The sequence below is a fragment of the Psammomys obesus genome, unplaced genomic scaffold (assembly GCF_907164565.1).
Source record: "Psammomys obesus unplaced genomic scaffold, mPsaObe1.curated_primary_1811, whole genome shotgun sequence".
Lineage (NCBI taxonomy): Eukaryota > Metazoa > Chordata > Mammalia > Rodentia > Muridae > Psammomys > Psammomys obesus.
In genome coordinates this window covers 3,565,842-3,585,524 of record NW_026586173.1, presented here as the reverse complement: position 1 = coordinate 3,585,524, position 19,683 = coordinate 3,565,842, and the positions used below count along the sequence as shown (strand labels likewise).

Genomic DNA, 19,683 nt, shown 5'->3' with positions numbered 1-19,683 from the left:
ACACACATCCATACACATTCAGGCACAGCAAACACATTTACATGAAGAAAAAAATCTAGACAAAAGAAATTTAGGTACATGGTTTTTCTTCATAGAAACAGTAAAACAGGCTGTGATCTTATGCTGTTCCTTCTTCCCAAATTGATCCTAGTTAAAAATCCCCACAAACTCTTTGTGTAGAAATTGGCGTGTAGATTAAAGAATTCACATGGATATACAGAGGATGTAGGATAGGAAAACCAGGCCTGATTTGAAATACAGCTAGGTAGAGAGAGAGAGAGCTAGCACAAAGTGAAGCTCTGCAATACAAGTGCTGGATCAAGAGCTTGTGGTATTGATGCAAATAAAGACAGCTTAGTGGAACAGAACAGAATCTTGAAATAGACCCACCCATATATGGAGAAGTGATTCCAATAACCATTAGAAGTCAGTTTGCCTCCAAAATGAACGTTAGTTTATATGTTATATCAGCTGTGAAAATTGACTCAAAATAGAGCACATATTTTAAAACTCCTCAAATTAAAGAGAGGAAGATATACCATGTTTGTCTTTCTGCTTCTGGGGCAGCTCACTCAGGATGATTCTTTCCAGGTCCCACCATTTACCTGCAGATTTCATGATTTCCTTATTTTTCATTGCTGAGTAGTATTCTACTGTGTAAATGTACCACAATTTCTGCATCCATTCTTTAGTTGAGGGGCATCTGGGCTGTTTCCAGCTTCTGGCTATTACAAATAAAGCTGCTACAAACATGATTGAGCAAATGTCCTTATTGTGTACTTGAGCCTCTTTTGGATATATGCCTAGGAGTGGTATGGCTAGATATTGAGGAAGCACTATTCCTAGTTGTCTGAGAATGTTCCAGATTGATTTCCAGAGTGGTTGTACAAGTTTACATTCCCACTGGCAGTGGAGGAGGGTTCCCCTTTCTCCACAACCTCTCCAGCATGTGTTGTCACTTGAGTTTTTCATCTTGGCCATTCTGATGGGTGTAAGGTGAAATCTCACACAGTATATACTTACTCATATAGACATATAACATAGGATAAACCTACTAAAATCTGTACACCTAAAGAAACTAATCAAGAGAGAGGACCCTGAGTAAAATGCTCAATCCCCATCCCGAAAGGCAAAGAGGGTAGACATGAGGAGGAGGAGGAGGAGGAGGAGGAGGAGGAGTTGTTGTTGTTGTTGTTGTTGTTGGAGAAAACAGGAAAAAAGCTAGGAACCTGCCACAGAGGGCCTCTGAAAGGCTCTGCCCTGCAGACTATCAAAGCAGATGCTGAGACTTATGGCCAACTGTTGGGCAGAGTGCATGCAATCTTATGTAAGAAGTGGGAAATAGTAAGATCTGGAGAGGACAGGAACTCCACAAGGAGAGCAACAGAACCAGAAAATTTGAACACAGGGGTCTGCCCAGAGACTCATACTCCAACCAAGTACCAGGCATGGAGATAATCTAGAAACCCTGCACAGATGTAGCCCATGGCAGTTTAGTGTCCAAGTGGGTTACATAGTAATGGGAAGAGGGACTGCCTCTGATGTAATCTGATTGGCCTGCTCTTTGGTCACCTCCCCCTGATGGGGGAGCAGCCTTACCAGGCCACAGAAGATGACAGTGCAGCCATTCCTGATATGATCTGATAGAGTAAGATCAGAAGGAAGGAGAGGAGGACCTCCCCTATCGTGGACTTGGGGAGGAGCATGCGTGAAGAAGGGTGAGGAAGGGTGGGACTGGGAGGGGAGGAGGGAGGGGCTTATGGGGGGATACAAAGTGAATAAAGTGTAATTAATAAAATAAAATAAAAAAAAGAGAGAGGAAGAAATGTCCGTGGCTTTGGATTAGGGAAAAATTTTAAATGTAACATCAAAAGAATAATTTCTAAAATTTTTTCAAATTGTAAAATTTGTACTATTTAAAAAGCACCCTTAAAGAATAGAAAGATAAGCAAAAACTGGGAGGAAATATTTACAGTAGTTATATCTTATAAAGGACTTCTATATAGAACATACAAAGAACTCTAAAACCCACTAAGAAATGGAGCTTGGTTTCAAAGATGGGCAAGAATTAGAACATCTGCATGACCAAAAGCACCTGAATGACAAACACTTAGAGATTTACAACACCAATAATCCTTAGGAAAGTGAAGGTTAAAACAGTGAGGCCTCCATAACTCAAGTGGCAAGGTTGCAGAATTAGAAATCTGGTTGAAATGTAGGATTCCATGCCAGTTTGGTTTATAGTTTGGTGGATTTTTTGGTGAATTAATATATAACTAGTGCATTTCTTATCCATTCCATTTCTAATGAATTACCCAAGAAGAAATACTATGTTTATACTAAAGCTTAAACATGAATGTTTATAGCAGTTTTATATATAATAGTTTAAGACTATAAATATTTATATTATCCATGAATTGTAGATTAATGAATAGGCATATGATAGCATCTACACAAGGAAGTTTTACTTAGGAATGAAAAAGAATTATTTATTTATGCATGTGGCAGCATAAATGATCTTCAGAATAGTTATGCTGTGTGGAAGAAGACAGGTAGTACAACTTCATTCCTATGAAGTTATAGACAATTCAAAGTAATAAACAGTTATAGTGATCAGGGGTTGCCTGGCAGCAGGGGAAGAGGGCAAGATGTGAGGAAGGAGGAATTACAAGGAAACCTTAGGGTTGATGATGTGTGCATAGCTACCTTGACTCTGGTGTAACAACTTATTAAAATATACTCTTAAAATATGTACAGTCCATTGTTTACGAATTGAATTCAAGAAGGGTAAAAGAAAAATATGTCCAGCAGAGTTGAAAATTTCTGTCTCTTACATCCATCTTCTATTCTTTACATCATTTTGCTGCTTTGCTTCACTTCATAGGTTTCTTGCAGATTTCCAGTGATATTTTGTTTTTTTGCATTTTTCTTTATTTTTATTAATTATAGTTTATTTACTTTGTATTCCACCTGTAGCTCCATCCCTCCTCTCCTCCCAATCCCACTTTCCCTCTCTCTTCTCCATCCATGCCGCTCCCCAAGCCACTAATAGGGGAGGTCTTCCTCCCCTTCCTTCTGATCCTAGTCTATCAGGTCTCATCAAGAGTGGCTGCTTCCTCTGTGGCCTGGTAAGGCTGTACCCCCTGAGGGGGAGGTGATCAAAGAGCAGGCCAATCAGTTCATGTCAGAGGTGGTCCCTGTTCCCATTACTATGGAACCCACTTGGATGCTGAACTGCCAAGTGCTACATCTGTGCAGATGCTGAGACTTATAGCCAAACTTGGGCAGAGTGCAGGGAATCTTATGAAAGAAGGGGGAAATAGACCTGGAGAGGACAGGAGCTCCATAAGGAGAGCAACAGAACCAAAAATTCTGGGCACAGGAGTCTTGTCTGAGACTGATACTCCAACCAAGGACCATTGATGGAGATAACCTAGAACCCCTCTACAGATATTCTGCTTCTTATATCTCTCAGCCCTTCTACTTTGAAAGACACACTGATACTAGACTTCTTCCTAAAACAGACCTTCTGTCTCTCTGATGTTCAGAATTTGCTGATTTTATTTTCTGCAGAAAAAAAATTTCAAACTTCTTAAAATGACCATTTCTGACTCTGCCTACATATACTTATTCATTCTTTCTTTCTCTGTCTTATATTCCAGTGGTTTATCTTTAAATTTTTTAATTTTTAAAGAAAGTTTAAAAGCTTTAAAACTTTAAAAAAGTTTAATTTTTTGTTATGTGTATGAGTATTTTGCATATACATATAATTTTACATATACATAGGTATATTCTAGTGCACCATGTGTGTTTGTGTTTATGTGTATGTGCGTGTGCATGTGCATGGGTATTGATAGAGGCCAAAAGAGCAACATTGGATCCCTTGGAATGAAGTTACAGGTATTTGTGAATTGCTATGTGGGTGCTGGGAACTGAAATGAAGTCCTCTTTAAAGACAAGTGTTCCTACCTGATGACCAGTACTCTATTTTATAAAGTTACTTGTCCACCATATTTATTAGCTTATTCTGACTTAACCATATTGCTTTTTCCTGTTCATGTGTCTTTTTAAACAGTAAAGGAAATTAATTACAATCTTAAGGAAGTTGTAATTTATTTTGACTTATTTGATATTTCCTTGAATTAACTCAGAAAAGAGACAGAATCTGCTGAGGTGTTTGCCATGTAAGAGATAACCTCTGCCCCTCACTTCTTAGTGTGATTGACATCATTCCTCCTTTCATTTCCCATCACCCACTTCTTGTGTTTACTGTCCCTATCCAATCTAGAGCCTAAGCTTACCATTATATTGAAGGTGAGGAAAATATTTTCTTTCCAGCCTTCACAAATGTGTGATAGGGACCAGACTTTTCAACAAAAAGCAAATTAACAAAAAGTACCAAGTTTTATTAACATGTGATGCATGTAACATCTCCTCAGTGGAAAGTAACTGCAAGCAGTGGCTTTGAGTGTCCTTTATCTTCAGCAGAGAACTGTGAATTTTGGAGAAGTGACAATTCAAGGGAAAGCAATCACAGTTTTCCAAAGGTCTAGAACTAGTGAGGAGACTGCAGGAGAGATGAACTAGAGGACTCAGGTTGGCTCCAAGAGCCATATCCCCACCCCGCTCGGCCCTATCCTGCCATTACTAGGCTGGTTCTGAAGATGGATGAGATTGAATGTTCTCTAGGCTGAAGAGAGAACTCAGACTTTTTAGAAAAATGTAAATTTTTTTTCTACCTCAGACCAGGCCGTAAACTTTTTGTCCTTTTCACTGGAGAACAACCTGTGAACTAGAACTGGAGAACAGCCCTAAATATACAGATATAAAAAATTAGAAATATAAATTAAACATCTACTGATAATACTCATAAATTATTTTAAAACAATTTTTGCTGTACATATGATTTGTTACTTATTGGTGATGTGCTTGTTTATCTTTACATACAATTAAACCCTGACTACAGATTTTATTTTGCAGGATATAAGACATCATCAACATTTCTCATATTTGATCACTTTTGAATTTTTAATTGTCAATGCTAAGTGTAACACTTTGCGTAAATACTCAATATAACATTAGAAGTATGTTTAGGGCCATTTCAGATATTGTTGAAAATTTTGTCGTAATTTCTCGCCAATGTTTATTTCATGATTTTTCTTAAACAAGACTCAAACATCAGGGTTTTTTGTTTGTTTGTTTATTTTGAGATAGGGTCTCTCTACATAGCCCTGGCTGTTCTGAAGCTCACTATATAGACCACTTTGGCCATTAACTCATGGAGATCTGCCTGCCCCTTTGTGCTGGAATTAAAGATGTCTCCCACCACACTGTGCCAAACAGCAGTATTAAAAATCAAGTATTCTAGTAAAATGTCCCAAAAATGCACTGGTTTGATAGTTACTGAAAAATGATGGTAGGAAAATAATTGGAAGACTTTTTAAAAAATGTTAAAAGTCTTATGTTTCTATAAGATCAAAATTTGGATATGTAGTAAAAACACTGAAACTCGTAACATTCAGTAATCTCAAGTCTAAGCCAAGGCATTTCGGGCACTGCATGTTGTGGCAGCACGTGCAGTACAGGTGTGCCTGTTACATGCTTGGACCTCAGACTGAAGCGCCTTAAGAGAGCTTAGGAAGAACTGCCAGAGACAGCTTTGATTCATTAATATTTGATTTTTAGTTATGTTTTGGTCATTTCACATGCAGAAATGTTTTACTGTTGCCAGTTATGCAACCTGTATTTTAAGGCTCTGAGCTCTAGGCAGAGGGAAGACAGAACTCCCCTGTATTTTAATTGCCTTCAGCTCAATGTTCTTTGCATTCTGGGGAGGTAGACTATAGTTTTCTTCATCAGTCATCTATTTCAAGTATACTCTAAACCCTATGTCTATGATGTCACCTGTTGTTTCTGGCTTAATTTAAAAATATTTACATGATTCTTTTTTATTTCTCATATCTAAGCTCTCATCAAGATCAGATTGCTGTCTTTCTGACTTCTTTTGACTGACTTGGCACAGCACTTCACCAGTTCTGACTGTTTTTCTCTTGCTTGCTCTAACATTTGACCTCTGGGGAGAATTACCTTCTTATTCATTTTGCTCTGGGCTCTTTTTCTCTCCCCGAGCTTTGCATAACATGTTCCTGTCAGCTCCCAGATTGATATCCTGATCTCTGATCTTATTCCTGAATCTCAAACCATTCTCTCAGACTGTAAACCTATTTTTTTTTTTCTAATGGAAATTAGGGAGTGGGCATTTCAGAAGACATTGTAATATGTTTCTGTGGGAGATGAAGAGTGTAGGGAGAGGAGAGACTTTAAGTAGAAGTGCACCAAGAACCTAGTGCAACAACTCTTCACCGCAGCCTGAAATGAATTAAGGAATGAGAACTTACCTTCTAGTTGTTAGATCTTTGGTTAAATAGCGTCTTCCTTTTAATTTTGTTTTGTTTGTCTCTTCCTCTTAATTTTTGAAAAATACTGTTTTCTACTTCCAGTTACTCACTGGAAACAGAGTTGTATCTAGTTTTAAAATCTTAGGCAGACTAATTCACACTGTCATCTGTGTTTCTGAGATGCTGCTGGCAAGGGCCTGGAGATTACACTGTGGAGATCATATTGGGGTCTGTTGAAAGCAGAGTTGGGCCTCTGAGAATGGTTATGGAAAGGGGAGAAGCTTGCATATCTGTGGATTCCTATTGGTTTGAATATCCTCAGCTCTTTGATTTTCTTCACAAAAAAGTATTAGTCTACTTTGGATTATTGCTGGGCTTGGTTTGGCCCAAGATTAATATGGAAGAAAAGTAAGGGCATTAGTTTAAGTGTTCAAATGGTCAACATGGTGTCTGGATACAGAAGGAGAGTTGAAAGAGACATAGTTACCCTAAGGGGGGGAGGATATAGGCATAAATTTGTTAGAATCCCTCAAATTTTAGACTGTAGAGGAGGTCAGAAAGTTTTGGTCTTCAAACACTGGAGATTTAGTTTTCCGAGGCCAAATAATTCCCAAAGAAGAACTATGGTTTTACTGAATGGCAGCAGAACCTTGCTTAGCTTAAAGGCTTTGTTCTTCTGATGGCCATCGTTTCCCTAGTCATAAATTAAACTTAGAAGATTTCTGAACATCAGTGATAGCATGCTGCTGTCATGTTGAAATTCCTTTTTAGGGGGCTGGGAAGATGGCTCAGTGGTTAAGAGCATCGACTGCTCTTCTAGAGGTCCTGAGTTCAATTCCCAGCAACCACATGGTGAGTCACAATTATCTGTAATGTAGTCTGATTTCCTCTTCTGGTGTGCATTGAAAACAGAGTGCTCATATACATAAATTAAATAAATAAATCATTAATAAAAAGATATTTCTTGGTTGCTGCTTCAAAGAGACAGTGTTTAGGATAAGGTCTCCTTGTCAAACAGGGATTCTTTTCTATTTCTACTTGTACCAAAGCTTCAGATTATTTCCATCTCACTGCTTTCCTTCCTAATGTTTTTTTTAAGTTGCACCAAATATTTTTAGGCTGTTCATTGTCAAAACTAAACTTGCCTCTCTAAGTTACATATTCTCAAGATAGGCTACAGTCCATCCCATCACAGCTCTTTGTATTCGTTTAGAGTCAGAGGCTGAGCTAATACTTGCCAACCTGCTGGAACTGATTCTGTCAGTGTGGACAGGAACAGAACCAAGTAGATAGCTATAGATTAAGAGTCACATAAAATGCTGTGAGTTAGTGTAGCTAAATGTAACCATTACTAAAAAATATAGTACATGAGTTTACATTAAATGATTGAATTAAAATACCATATTTTATAACAGTTCTATTATACTTACTATTTTGTGCTCTTGAAGTTCAAGTCTTCTCATGGCTTTGTATAATATAAATATTATATAACCAAGTGCTGTTCTACATCATTTTCAATCCTATGCCCCACTGGCACTTTAAAACCAGCTGTGATAGGGGTACTTATGCCACAAACACTAGCAAATGCCATAAAGCAAGGCCATTTTCTTCATTGGGGCCTGTTATTAGATACCAGCACACCTCTAGGTAAAATATCCTCTCTGACTCCTTGCTTTATTGTAGAGACATATGGGAAAGCTACTGAAGTACTGTTTCTCACACTTTCTGTAAGCCCCCTTTTTACTTGTTCTAGCTTTTCCTCAAAATAATTCTTTTCCTTCTTTTAATGTCTTTCTTTATTGCCTCTGTGTCCATCTTCTTTCCAAAGCTGAATCTTATTTTGGCTCGAAGTGGTTGATAGGCATGATTCACTTTTTCCCAGCACTGATTGGAAAGAATAAGATAAGAAACAAGATGTCAGAGCAAGTAGATCCTTTTGCCAGAGTTCTAGACACTGCTTGACACTTTGAGTGGTTTAGAATTGTTCATATGTGCTGTACTAATTGTTTGTCCAATAAGTATCAACATTCATTAAGTGAGTTTTCTGGGTTAGTTACATTAGTGAATAATATTTTCAACAGAATACAGTTTCATTTGTTTGTGATGGGTCATTTATAATAGGAATATGGACTCTGTTTGCCCTTTACAAATATAGAAAACTGTCTGTTTTAAATAAAGATCCCTGAACCATCAGGGATACTTAAAGAAAAGGACAATAAGAGAGATGGTAGATGCTGTCTATAGTGGACTCAACAGCAAAGGCCTGTAAGACTCTCCAGGCCTTTCACTGTGGTCAGGTGATGACTGAGATGCCTAAAAGCACATAGGAGAGTAGCCTGACATTGCTTTCACATATGCCTTAGTTTCACTGGAATGCCAAATCTAGAAAGTGGATATTTGGTTTGCCTAATAGTATATAAGGAAGAGTGCTGGGAACAGGGATTAGAATTAGGTATTCAGTCGATCTATTGTAGATCATATGCCTAAATTGTACATTGAGACAAACTTAAAAGATAAATGTGTATATGATGACATAGTCTTCTGAAGAAACTCATCAAGCTTTGGGCAGTTATTTGTAGGGAGGTGAAGGAAAACTCGTTATTTGCTGAGTTTCAGATATCACCTGAGTTCAAGAACTAGGCTAGGTATTTTTACTTTATGTTCAAGTATTCCTGCTGTGATTCCTCATTTCAAAAGTTGGAAACTAAACTGTTTACACAGAGCCCAGAGCCTAGGAAGTGGGTAAGCTACTTTCCCAATCTGGTCATTATGTCATATTTCAGGTGTTTATAAATTGAACAGGATTAAGCTATTGTGAGAGGAATGACATTTAAGAGTACCTTAGCTTATGTACACACAGAGAAAAGATGGTATAATGTCCAGTTCATCTGGTGTAGGAGCTAGAGCCCTGAAATCTTCAGTAGCCAGCATAGTAGGATAATAACAGCATTTGACAAGTGATTACTACATGCATTCTAGTTAGACTAATCTGTTAACTTCTCATATACGCCCTATGAGAAGTATTATCATTATTGTATTTGGAGAGGAGGACTGAATTGCAGAGAAGCCAAGTTGTTTACTTAATGTAGCAAGTGGTAAAATGTGTTAGCCAGTATGCTATGAATCTTCTTGTAGTATAAATACAAGAAAGAAAAATGGGAATTTTTCAAAGTTGATTCTTACATAGTCCAACTAATTTTGGAAGAATTTTACTTGTTTGGAGAAACAGAAAGTTGAATAAAATAAACATTAGAAGAATTTTACTAATAAAACATTTAATACATCATTTTGTAAGATAGGGCTTTACGAATTACAAATTTAAAACTTTTAGAAAAAAACTGATACTCTATTAACAACTCCTTTTCCACTCACTCTCTGATTATGTCTTATAATTTTAAGTTCCATAGAATATTGATCCAAAAATTAAAATAAGTATGTAGCAAATAAGTCTGTGAAAATAACCCCACACAGATGGAAGCTATACAGCTCAGAACTCTATGAGTCATACTCTTGGAAGACAGTCCTATTCTTTCCTAGTCTGTCAACAAAGGGAGATGCAGCATGACGTAGTTTTCATGTTTTGCCTTTAACATCTGCTGCATGGCATCCCATTTATAGCCCTATCTGAGGAAACATCTATAAATATTGGTAAAGATTTTCTTTATACATTTTCTCCAGTGTATTTATCTCTGTATTCATTCTCTTGGCCACACAATACCTCTGAGTGCCTGTAACTCAGTATTTTTCAGATACACCTTGTTGGGTTCCACGTAAGGTAGTGCAGGCAGCGCTAATGTAATGGCTCTGCAGAGCCATTCTGCTGCACTGGGTGGAAGAGCCTCTCTCTTTCTTTCTGCCTCTTCTCTTACCTGCACTGCTGATTCCTTAGCAGTGGAGGGTATTGTAATTTTAAATGAGACAATATTTCAAAAATTTATTTTTACCATATTATTTTTTATTCTTTTTTTAATTTTTTATTAATTACACTTTATTCATTTTGTATCCCCCCATAAGCCCCTCCCTCCTCCCCTCCCGATCCCACCCTCCCTCCCCTTTCTGCATGCATGCCACTCCCCAAGTCCACTGATAGGGGAGGTTCTCCTTTCCTTTCTGATCTTAGTCTATCAGTTCTCATCAAAATTGGCTGCATTGTCCTCTACCGTGGCCTGGTAAGGCTGCTCCCCCCTCAGGGGGAGGTGATCAAAGAGCAGGCCAATCAGATTATGTCAGAGGCAGTCCCTCTTCCCGTTACTATGTAACCCACTTGGACACTGAACTGCCATGGGCTACATCTGTGCAGGAGTTCTAGGTTATCTCCACGAATAGTCCTTGGTTGGAGTATGAGTCTCTGGGAAGTTCCCTGTGTTCAAATTATCTTGTTCTGTTGCTCTCCTTGTGGAGTTCCCATCCCCTCCAGCTCTTACTATTTCCCACTTCTTACATAAAATTCCATTTACTCTGCCCATCAGTTGGCCATCAGGCTCAGCATCTGCTTTGACAGAATGTACTCACTCATATAAACATACAACATAGAATAAACCCACTAAAATTTGTACATCTAAACAAACTAAGCAAAAGAGAGGACCCTAACTAAAATGGTCAATCCCCATCCTGAAAGGCAAAGAGGATGGACATCAGAAGAAAAAGAAAATAGGAAACAACCTCAGAACCTGCTACAGAGGGCCTCTGAAAGCCAGAAGAAAACAGGAAACAACCTTGAAACCTGCCACAGAGGGCCTCTGAAAGCCTCTGCAGTACCATATTATTTTTAAACAAAATCTGTAGGAGAGTGAAAAAAATATTCATAAAACGATTCGAATTATGGCTTGGTGTCAGTCTTTTTAAAAATCAACATATATGTGATTGTAGCAATATCCGTACCACAACATTAAGATCTCAGCAAAGTAAATCATTAGCTAGTAGTAATGTTACCTATTTGATGCTCAGCTTGTAGTCAGATTAGATATTTTGGTTGGTATAAGGACTTTTAGAACATTTAAAACCGAAACTAACAAAGTAGACTTAGATATTTGGACAGAAAACCACACACAGCTTCATAAAATCATAGCAACAGATTGTTTTATTATTTGTTTTGTGTAACTGTCATCTGGTAGTCAGGGCCTTGGAATATTAGAATCATTTGGGAGGGTCTGTGGAATACAGTATTGGAACTGATTTGGCAGAGTTCATACACTGGTCTATTTGCTGGTTTGGAATCCTCTCTGTGTTGCTTTTCTTTAGGTGGGACTCTTCCCTGGTCATTGTGTCGAGTTAATTAACCAGAAAGTTCCTCAGTCAGTGACCAACTCGGTGCCAAAACCAGGTGAGTGTACCCTTTTCCATTTGTGTGATTGTGGCCAGCTGGTTGCAGATACATACAGTATATTTTGAGAGTGTTTTTGCCTGCTTTGCTGTTCTTTGCATTTACTGATGTAATACATGTCTAATATGGCTTTGATTTTTAAATGCTTTTCTTTTTGTAGAGACTTTTTACAATGGTCTGTGAACATTTCATTTTTAGGCAGTTTTAATGGACTCTGGGTTGGGTTAAGCTTTGTTATTATTCACTTTTATAATTCATAGTCAGAGCCTAGGTAGTGATGGGTAAGGTGAGTAAAGGTTAGAGAAGTAACATGGGAAGCCACCTGTGGTGTCCTTCATCTATAATCCCAGGATGTGGGAGGTAGAGGCAGGCGAATCAGAAATTCTAGACCAGATTCAATTATATTGTGAATTTGAGTCCATCCTGAGCTATATGAGACAACTTCTCAAATAACACACACACACAGCAACCCTTTTTATATTTATAAAGTAAAATATATAATTCAAGGTCTTTAGTGTTCTCACAGTTGTAAAGCCAATGTGGATTGATGTTATTACTCCGAAAAGAAAATGTTTCTGTGTTGATTAGCAGCCATTGGAAACTCCCTTCTGCGATACCCTGTTTGTTTGTACTTTTCTTCCATTCTAGACACATTTTATGTTTTGTAGCTGGCTTCCTTCTCTATGTATAATGTTTTTAAGGCTTTCCATGCTATAACGAAGCTATAACTTTAACATTTGCCTATTCGTGTGAAGTTGTTTGTATTTCTGGCTGCTATAAACAATTGCATGTAAGTTTTGTACTGGTTTTCATCTTTCTGGCATATAGGTTTTTTAAAAAAATGTTTTGATTCATGTAAAAATAATTGGTTTCATAGCAACACAAAGATATACACCACTATACTTAACTCATATTGACTCCCAACTACCCTTACCTCTTCCTACTCTCCCTTCTCACTGGTTTCCCCTTCAAATAGATGTCTGCTTTCATGGTATCTAAATTCTGCTGAGGGAGAACAGACACTATTTCGTTATTTTATATTTCACATGAAGAAATGCATGTGTGCATTTGTCCTTTTCCTTCCCTGTTACACTTTCTTTCTTCCTATCTCTAAACATTTTGCTCTACAACTCATAGTCACTTTCCTACTCCATTTCACAGTGTATATATTTAAAACTGGACTTGACTAGTAAGAAGGGATGTGATAGTTGTCTTTCTGAGCCCGCCTTATTTTGCTTTACACAGTGACTCTTGTTTTTTGTTTTTGTTTTTGTTTTTGTTTTTTTCCTGTATATAATTGTGTGATACCTAAGCTACACCTGGCTTCATAGTCGATACGTGCACGTACTACACTTTAAAAAAATAATTCATCTGTAATGGACATCTTGTCTGGTTCCATTTTTGGCTGTTGTGAATTCTAAAACAGAAACATAAATGAACAAGTGTTTATGGTTTGCTGATGTAACTTCCTTTGGATTTGTGCCCAAGAGTGGTATGCTAATTACTTTTCCCATTGCTGTGATAAAATACCTGATAAAAGCAACTTCAGAAGGACAGTCCTGTGTTGACTAGTGATTTGAAGGAACACAGTTAGTTCATCATGATAGGGAAGGCTTGGCAATGGGAATGTGAGACAGTCAGTTACATTATGTCATAGTTATTGTCTTAGGGTTATTGCTGCCATGATGAAACGTGACGACCAAAGCAGCTTGGTGAGGAAAGTGTTGATTTGGCTTACACTTCTACATGATTGGTCATCACTGAAGAAAGTCAAGCAGGAACCTGGATGCAGGAGCTGATGCAGAAGCCATGGAGGGGTACTTGCTCAGCCTGCTTTTTTATAGAACCCAGGAACTCCAACCCATGGATGGCACCATTCACAATGAGCTGGATCTCCCTGCGCATCAATCACTAATTAAGAAAATGACCTAACGGCTTGCCCACCGCCCATCTTGTTATGTTTTATTTTTCCTGAGACAGGGTTTCTCTATGTAGCCCTGGCTATCCTGGAACTAGTTATGTAGACCTGGCTGACCTCAAACTCAAGAGATTCACCTGCTTCTGCAGAATTAAAGGTGCATGCCACCACCACTGGCTGAGGCATTTTTAAATTGAGGTGCCCTCCTCTTAGGTGACTTCAGCTTGTGTCAAATTGACATAAAACTATTCAGCTCAGTCAGGAAGTATAGAGATGAATGCTGCTAGTTTCTTCCTCTTTTCTCTTTTTATTCAATATGGGACTCTAATCTATGAGACAGTAACATCCATATTCAGAGTAAGTTTTCCCCTGTTAACTCTCTGTTGAAACATGACCATAAATATGCTCACAGGCATATATATATATTTGCGTCACCTAGCTGATTCATATGTCTATTGGACAGTCGTGTTTCTCTTTAGAGAACTGTTTGTTCAACTAATTTTCCCATTTATTGATTAAATGATTTGTGGGGAGGTCTTTACAGAGTCTAGATAGTAACCTCTTCTGAGATATACAGTTAACTAAGATTTTAACCTGTTTATGAACCATCTCTTCACTCTTCAAGTTGCTTTCTTTGCTGTGCAGACACTTTTTAGTTTCATGCACCTGCAGTTTGTCACATATTGAAATTATATCTTCAGCTAATGTTAGAGGCATTTTTAGAGAGTCCTTTCATGCGACTATATCTTGGAGTGGTTTTGTATGTTTCCCTCCAGCGGTTTCAGAAATTTCAAGTATTATATTAAGTTTTAGAACATATATTAAGTTTTGATAAATTTTGAACTGATTTTTGTGTATTATGAGAGGTAGGAATCAGATTTCATTCTTCCACATGTAGATATCTACCTTCCCCAAATTAATTTCTTGGATCTCATACATTTTTCTGGCACCTTTGGAAAAAAATTAAGAGGCAAAGTTACATGGCTTATTTCTACACATTCCACTCTACTGTGTTCTCTTGAGAGAGGTGCACAGAGACAGAGGGGGAAGGGACAGCGAGAGGGGGGAGAGAGAGAAAGACCAAGGTGCATGCCACCACCACTGGCTGAGGCATTTTTTAAATTGAGGTGTCCTCCTCTTAGGTGACTTCAGCTTGTGTCAAATTGACATAAAACTATTCAGCTCACCATACTATTCAGACACCATACTGTTTGGGTGCTATGGTATAATTTCAGATCAGGCCTTGTGATACTATTAGCATTGCTTTTCTGCTTAGGATCACTTTGGCTATTCAGGATTCTTGTGCTTCCATATCCATTTGAGAATTCCTTTTTTTTTTTTTTTTTTTTCCAGGTTCCATGACAAATGTCGCTAGAATTTTAATGGGGATTATGTTGACTCTATAGATAACTTTTGGTAATATAGCCATTATCACAACATTAATTCTTGTAATAAATCAGGGAAACTCTTTCCATTTTCTATCTTCTTAAATTTCTTTTGTTTCTTAAATTTTTCATCAAGGAGGTCATTCACCTCCTTGCTTAATCTTATTAAGTAATTATTTTACTTTTAAAACTGTGGGGAATTCATTTTTACCGTCGATTTCTTTCTCAGCATGTTCATTGTTGTTGTATGGAAAAGCTGTTGATTTTTGCGTGTTGATTATGTATCTTTTCACCTTGTTAAAAGTGTTTATTAGATCTAAGAGTATTCTGGGGGGATGCTATAGGGTCTCGTACGGGTTGTGTGCAAATAATAAAATTTTGACATTTTTTTCTTTCCTGTTTATGTCCCTTTGACATGTTTTTCATGCTCTACTGTTCTAATTAAAACTTTAAACACTGTACTGAGTTAAGAGTAAAGTGATTGAATACCCTTATCTTGCTTTTGTTTTTAGAGGCCATGCTGTCAGTACTATAACATTGACTGTAGGTTTGCCATATGTAGCCTTTATTATATTGAAGTATGTTCCTTCTATTCTTCAAGTTTTTCAAGAATTTTCATTATTTCTCAAACTTTATCAAAGGCATTTTTTTTAATCTAATGAGATTATTACCAGAGTTCTGTCCTTAAATCTGTTTATATGTTTCTTTTTGTTTGTTAAACCATCTGTGCTAGTTAGTTTTTTTTGTCAGCATGACATAGCTACAGTCATCAGGGAAGAAGGAACCTTGATAGAATACCTTCTATCACATTGGCTTATGTGCAAGGCTGTCTGGTACTTCCTTGATTAGTATTGATGTGGGAGGACTTAGTCCACTATCGGTAGGTAGTCCTTGGTTGTATAAAAAAGGAAGCTTAGTGAGTCATAGAGAGCAGGCCATTGAGTATTCCTTTATTATCTCTGCTTTAATTCCTACCTTGAGGTTCCTGTCTTGTATTCCTGCCTTGGCTTTTCTCAGTGATGGACTGTGACCCCAGGAGTTATAAGTTGAAATAAATGCTGTCCTCCCCAGGTTGCCTTTGGCCATGGTGTTTTATAACAGAGGCAAGCGAGAATACTATTCTTTCTTTTTTTTTTTTAAATCATAAATTTATTTTATTTTATTTTTTTTATTATTTTTTTATTATTTTTTTCTTTTTAGTTACATTTTGTTAACTCTGTGTCCCAGCTGTATCCCGCTCCCTCATTCCCTCCCCAACCCCACACTCCCTCCCTGGTCTCCTCCCTGCCCCTTTCCAAGTCTACTGATAGGGGAGGACCTCCTCCCCTTTCATCTGACCCTGTTTTATCAGGTATCTTCAGGGCTGGCTGCAAAGTCCTCCTCTGTGGCCTAACAGACTGCTCCTCCCCGGGGGGGGAGGGGGGTCAAACAGCCTGCCCTTGAGATTCTGGAGAATACTATTCTTTCATCCTGAAGCAAATGTAACATGGTCATGATATGTGATCTTCATGTACTCTTGTATTTGTTTTGCAAGTGTTTACTGAGAGTTTTTGTGTGTATATTCATTTTGGAAATCAGTCTGTGATATTTCTTTTTTTAAGTTGTGTTTTTATCTGGTTTTAATATTTGGGTAACACTTAGATTCACAAAAGGGTTTGGGGGTGCTCCTTCTCTTTGTATTCATGGAACAGTTTGAGAAGGGTGAGGATTAAGATTTTTTTGTACACCTAAAGAAGTTAAGCAAGAAGGAGGACCCTGGGTAAGATGATCAACCCTCACTCAGAAAGGTAAACGGGACAGACATAGGAAGAAGGAGAAAAACAGGGAATAGGATAGTAGCCTACCACAGAGGGCCTCTGGAAAGACTCTACCCAGCAGGATATTAAAGCAGATGCTGAGACTCAGCCAAACGTTGGGCAGAGTGCAGGGAATCTTATGAAAGAAAGGGAAGATGAAAGACCTGGAGGGGACAGGAGCTCCACAAGGAGAGCAATAGAACCAAAAAATTGGGGCATAGGGGTCCTTTCTGAGACTATATTCCAACCAAGGACCATTCATGGAGATAACCTAGAACCCCTGCTCAGATGTAGCCCATGGCAGCCCAGTGTCCAAGTAGACACCCTAATCTGAAGAATAGGGGCTGTCTCTGACATGAACTCTGGCTTGCTCTTTGATCACCTCCCCGTGAGGGGGCAGCTGCCTTACCAGGCCATAGAGGAAGACAATGCAAACAGTCCTGATGATATCTGATAGGCTATGGTCAGGTGGAATGGGAGGAGGACCTCCTCTATCAGTGGGCTGGGGAAGGGGTATGGGAGGAGAAGAGAGAGGAAGGGTGGGATTAGGAGGGGGCAGGGGAGGAGACTACAGGTGGGATACAAACTGAATAAATTATAATTAATAAATTAATTTTAAAAACGACTTTTTTGGAAGTGTGTTAGAAGTCAATGATGAATTTTTTTTCAGTCCTGAGATTGGGTTTTTTGAGAGGAGGGGAGTCTTATTGCTGCTTCAATATCATTAAAATGGATCTTTTTTGTTTTTTTAAAAATGTATTTTTTTTATTAATTACAGTCCCTTTCAGTCCCAACCCCCCTTCTCCTCCCATGGCCCCACCCCAGTGCACTTAATTTGGATCTTTTTAAGTTGTTTTTAATCTATTAATTTTGGTGGGTTATATATATCTTAAAGTATTTTTCATTTGTATTTTCCAGTTATTTAAGAGTATGTTTTCAAATTACTTTCTAATGATCTGAATTTCTTTGGAACTTATTGTACCTCTTTGTTGTTGTTATTGTTGTTATTTTGGATGTTCTAGCCTAATTCTTTCTTGGCTAAATTGTCTAAGTCTTTATTAATCCTTTTTTTCCCCCAAAGAGACAACTTTTTGGTTCATTTCTTCTTTATGTTGTTCTCTTAGTCTTTATTTCATTAATTTCCCCCTGGTGTTTGTTATTTCTGTCCTTTTGCTGGATTTGGTTTTGGCTTGGTCTTGATTTTTCTATGACTTTTAAGTACACCATTAAATTATTTATTTAAGCTCTATGGGTTTATACTCTAAACATTCATAGCTGTAAACCTTCATTTTTCAAACTGTTTGGCTGCATCTCCGAAGTTCATTTTCATTTAGCAATATTTTTGTATCCTCCCTGACTTCTTTTTGTTTGTTTTTGTTTCTCAAGACAGGGTTTCTCTGTGCAATATCCCTGGCTGTCCTAAATTCATTTTGTAGGCCAGGTTGGCCTTGAACTCAGCAGAGATCCACCTGCCTCTGCCTTCTGAGTTCTGGGATTAAAGGCATGTGCTACCCCTCCCCCCCCCCCAGCCTTCCTGACTTCTTTAGTGTCCATCTGGTCATTTAAGAATATGTTGTTCCTGGAGAGGTTGTGGAGAAAGGGAAACCCTCCTCCACTGCTGGTGGGAATGTAAACTTGTACAACCACTCTGGAAATCAATCTGGCGCTTTCTCAGACAACTAGGAATAGCACTTCCTCAAGATCCAGCCAGACCACTCCTAGGCATTTATCCAAAAGAGGCTCAAGTACACAATGTTTGTAGCAGCTTTATTTGTAACAGCCAGAAGCTGGAAACAGCCCAGATGCCCCTCAACTGAAGAATGGATGCAGAAATTGTGATACATCTACACAATGGAATATTACTATGCAATGAAAAATAAGGAAATCATGAAATTTGCAGGTAAATGGTGGGACCTAGAAAGGATCATCCTGAGTGAGCTGTCCCAGAAGCAGAAAGACACACATGGTATATACTCATATAGACATATAACATATGATAAACCTACTAAAATCTGTACATCTAAAGAAACTAACCAAGAGAGAGGACCCTGAGTAAAATGTTCAATCCCGATCCTGAAAGGCAAAGAGTATGGACATCAGGAGAAGAAGAAAACAGGAAACATCCTAGGAACCTGCCACAGAGGGCCTCTGAAAGGCTCTGCCCTGCAGACTATCAAAGCAGACACTGAGACTTACGGCCAACTATTGGGCAAAGTGCAGGGAATCTTATGTAAGAAGTGGGAAATAGTAAGATCTGGAGAGGACAGGAACTCCACAAGGAGAGCAACAGAACCAGAAAATTTGAACACAGGGGTCTGCCCAGAGACTCATACTCCAACCAAGTACCATGCATGAAGATAACCTAGAACCCCTGCACAGATGTAGCCCATGGCAGTTTAGTGTCCAAGTGGGTTACATAGTAATGGGAAGAGGGACTGCCTCTGACATAATCTGATTGGCCTGCTCTTTGATCACCTCTCCCTGAGGGGGGAGCAGCCTTACCAGGCCACAGAAGATGACAATGCAGCCACTCCTGATGTGATCTGATAGAGTAAGATCAGAAAGGAGAGGAGGACCTCCCCTATCAGTGAAGAAGAGGGAGGGAGGGTGGGACTGGGAGAGGAGGAGGGAGGGGCTTATGGGGGGATACAAAGTGAATAAAGTGTAATTAATAAAATAAAATAAAAGTCTATTTACTTGCTTTTAAAGAACAGTTAGAAGCAGGATCAAAATAAAAAATATTAAAGACTAATGCATAAAAAAAGAATATGTTGTTCAATATCCCATTTATTTGTATACCTTGAGATTTTTATAGAAGAAAGAAAGAAAGAAAGAAAGAAAGAAAGAAAGAAAGAAAGAAAGA

At 38.2% G+C, this 19,683-nt stretch overlaps 1 protein-coding gene across 3 annotated transcripts in view; it reads left to right on the top strand.

Annotated features, from left to right (window-relative positions):
• The window catches only part of Arhgap32 (Rho GTPase activating protein 32), a 158,386-nt gene that overhangs the window by 81,589 nt on the left and 57,114 nt on the right, over positions 1-19,683 (top strand). For all 3 annotated transcript variants that reach the window (XM_055601441.1, XM_055601440.1, XM_055601443.1), the window contains one exon: positions 11,640-11,721. In XM_055601441.1, the coding sequence (XP_055457416.1) occupies positions 11,640-11,721 (82 nt within the window). The remainder of the gene's footprint in view (positions 1-11,639; positions 11,722-19,683) is intronic.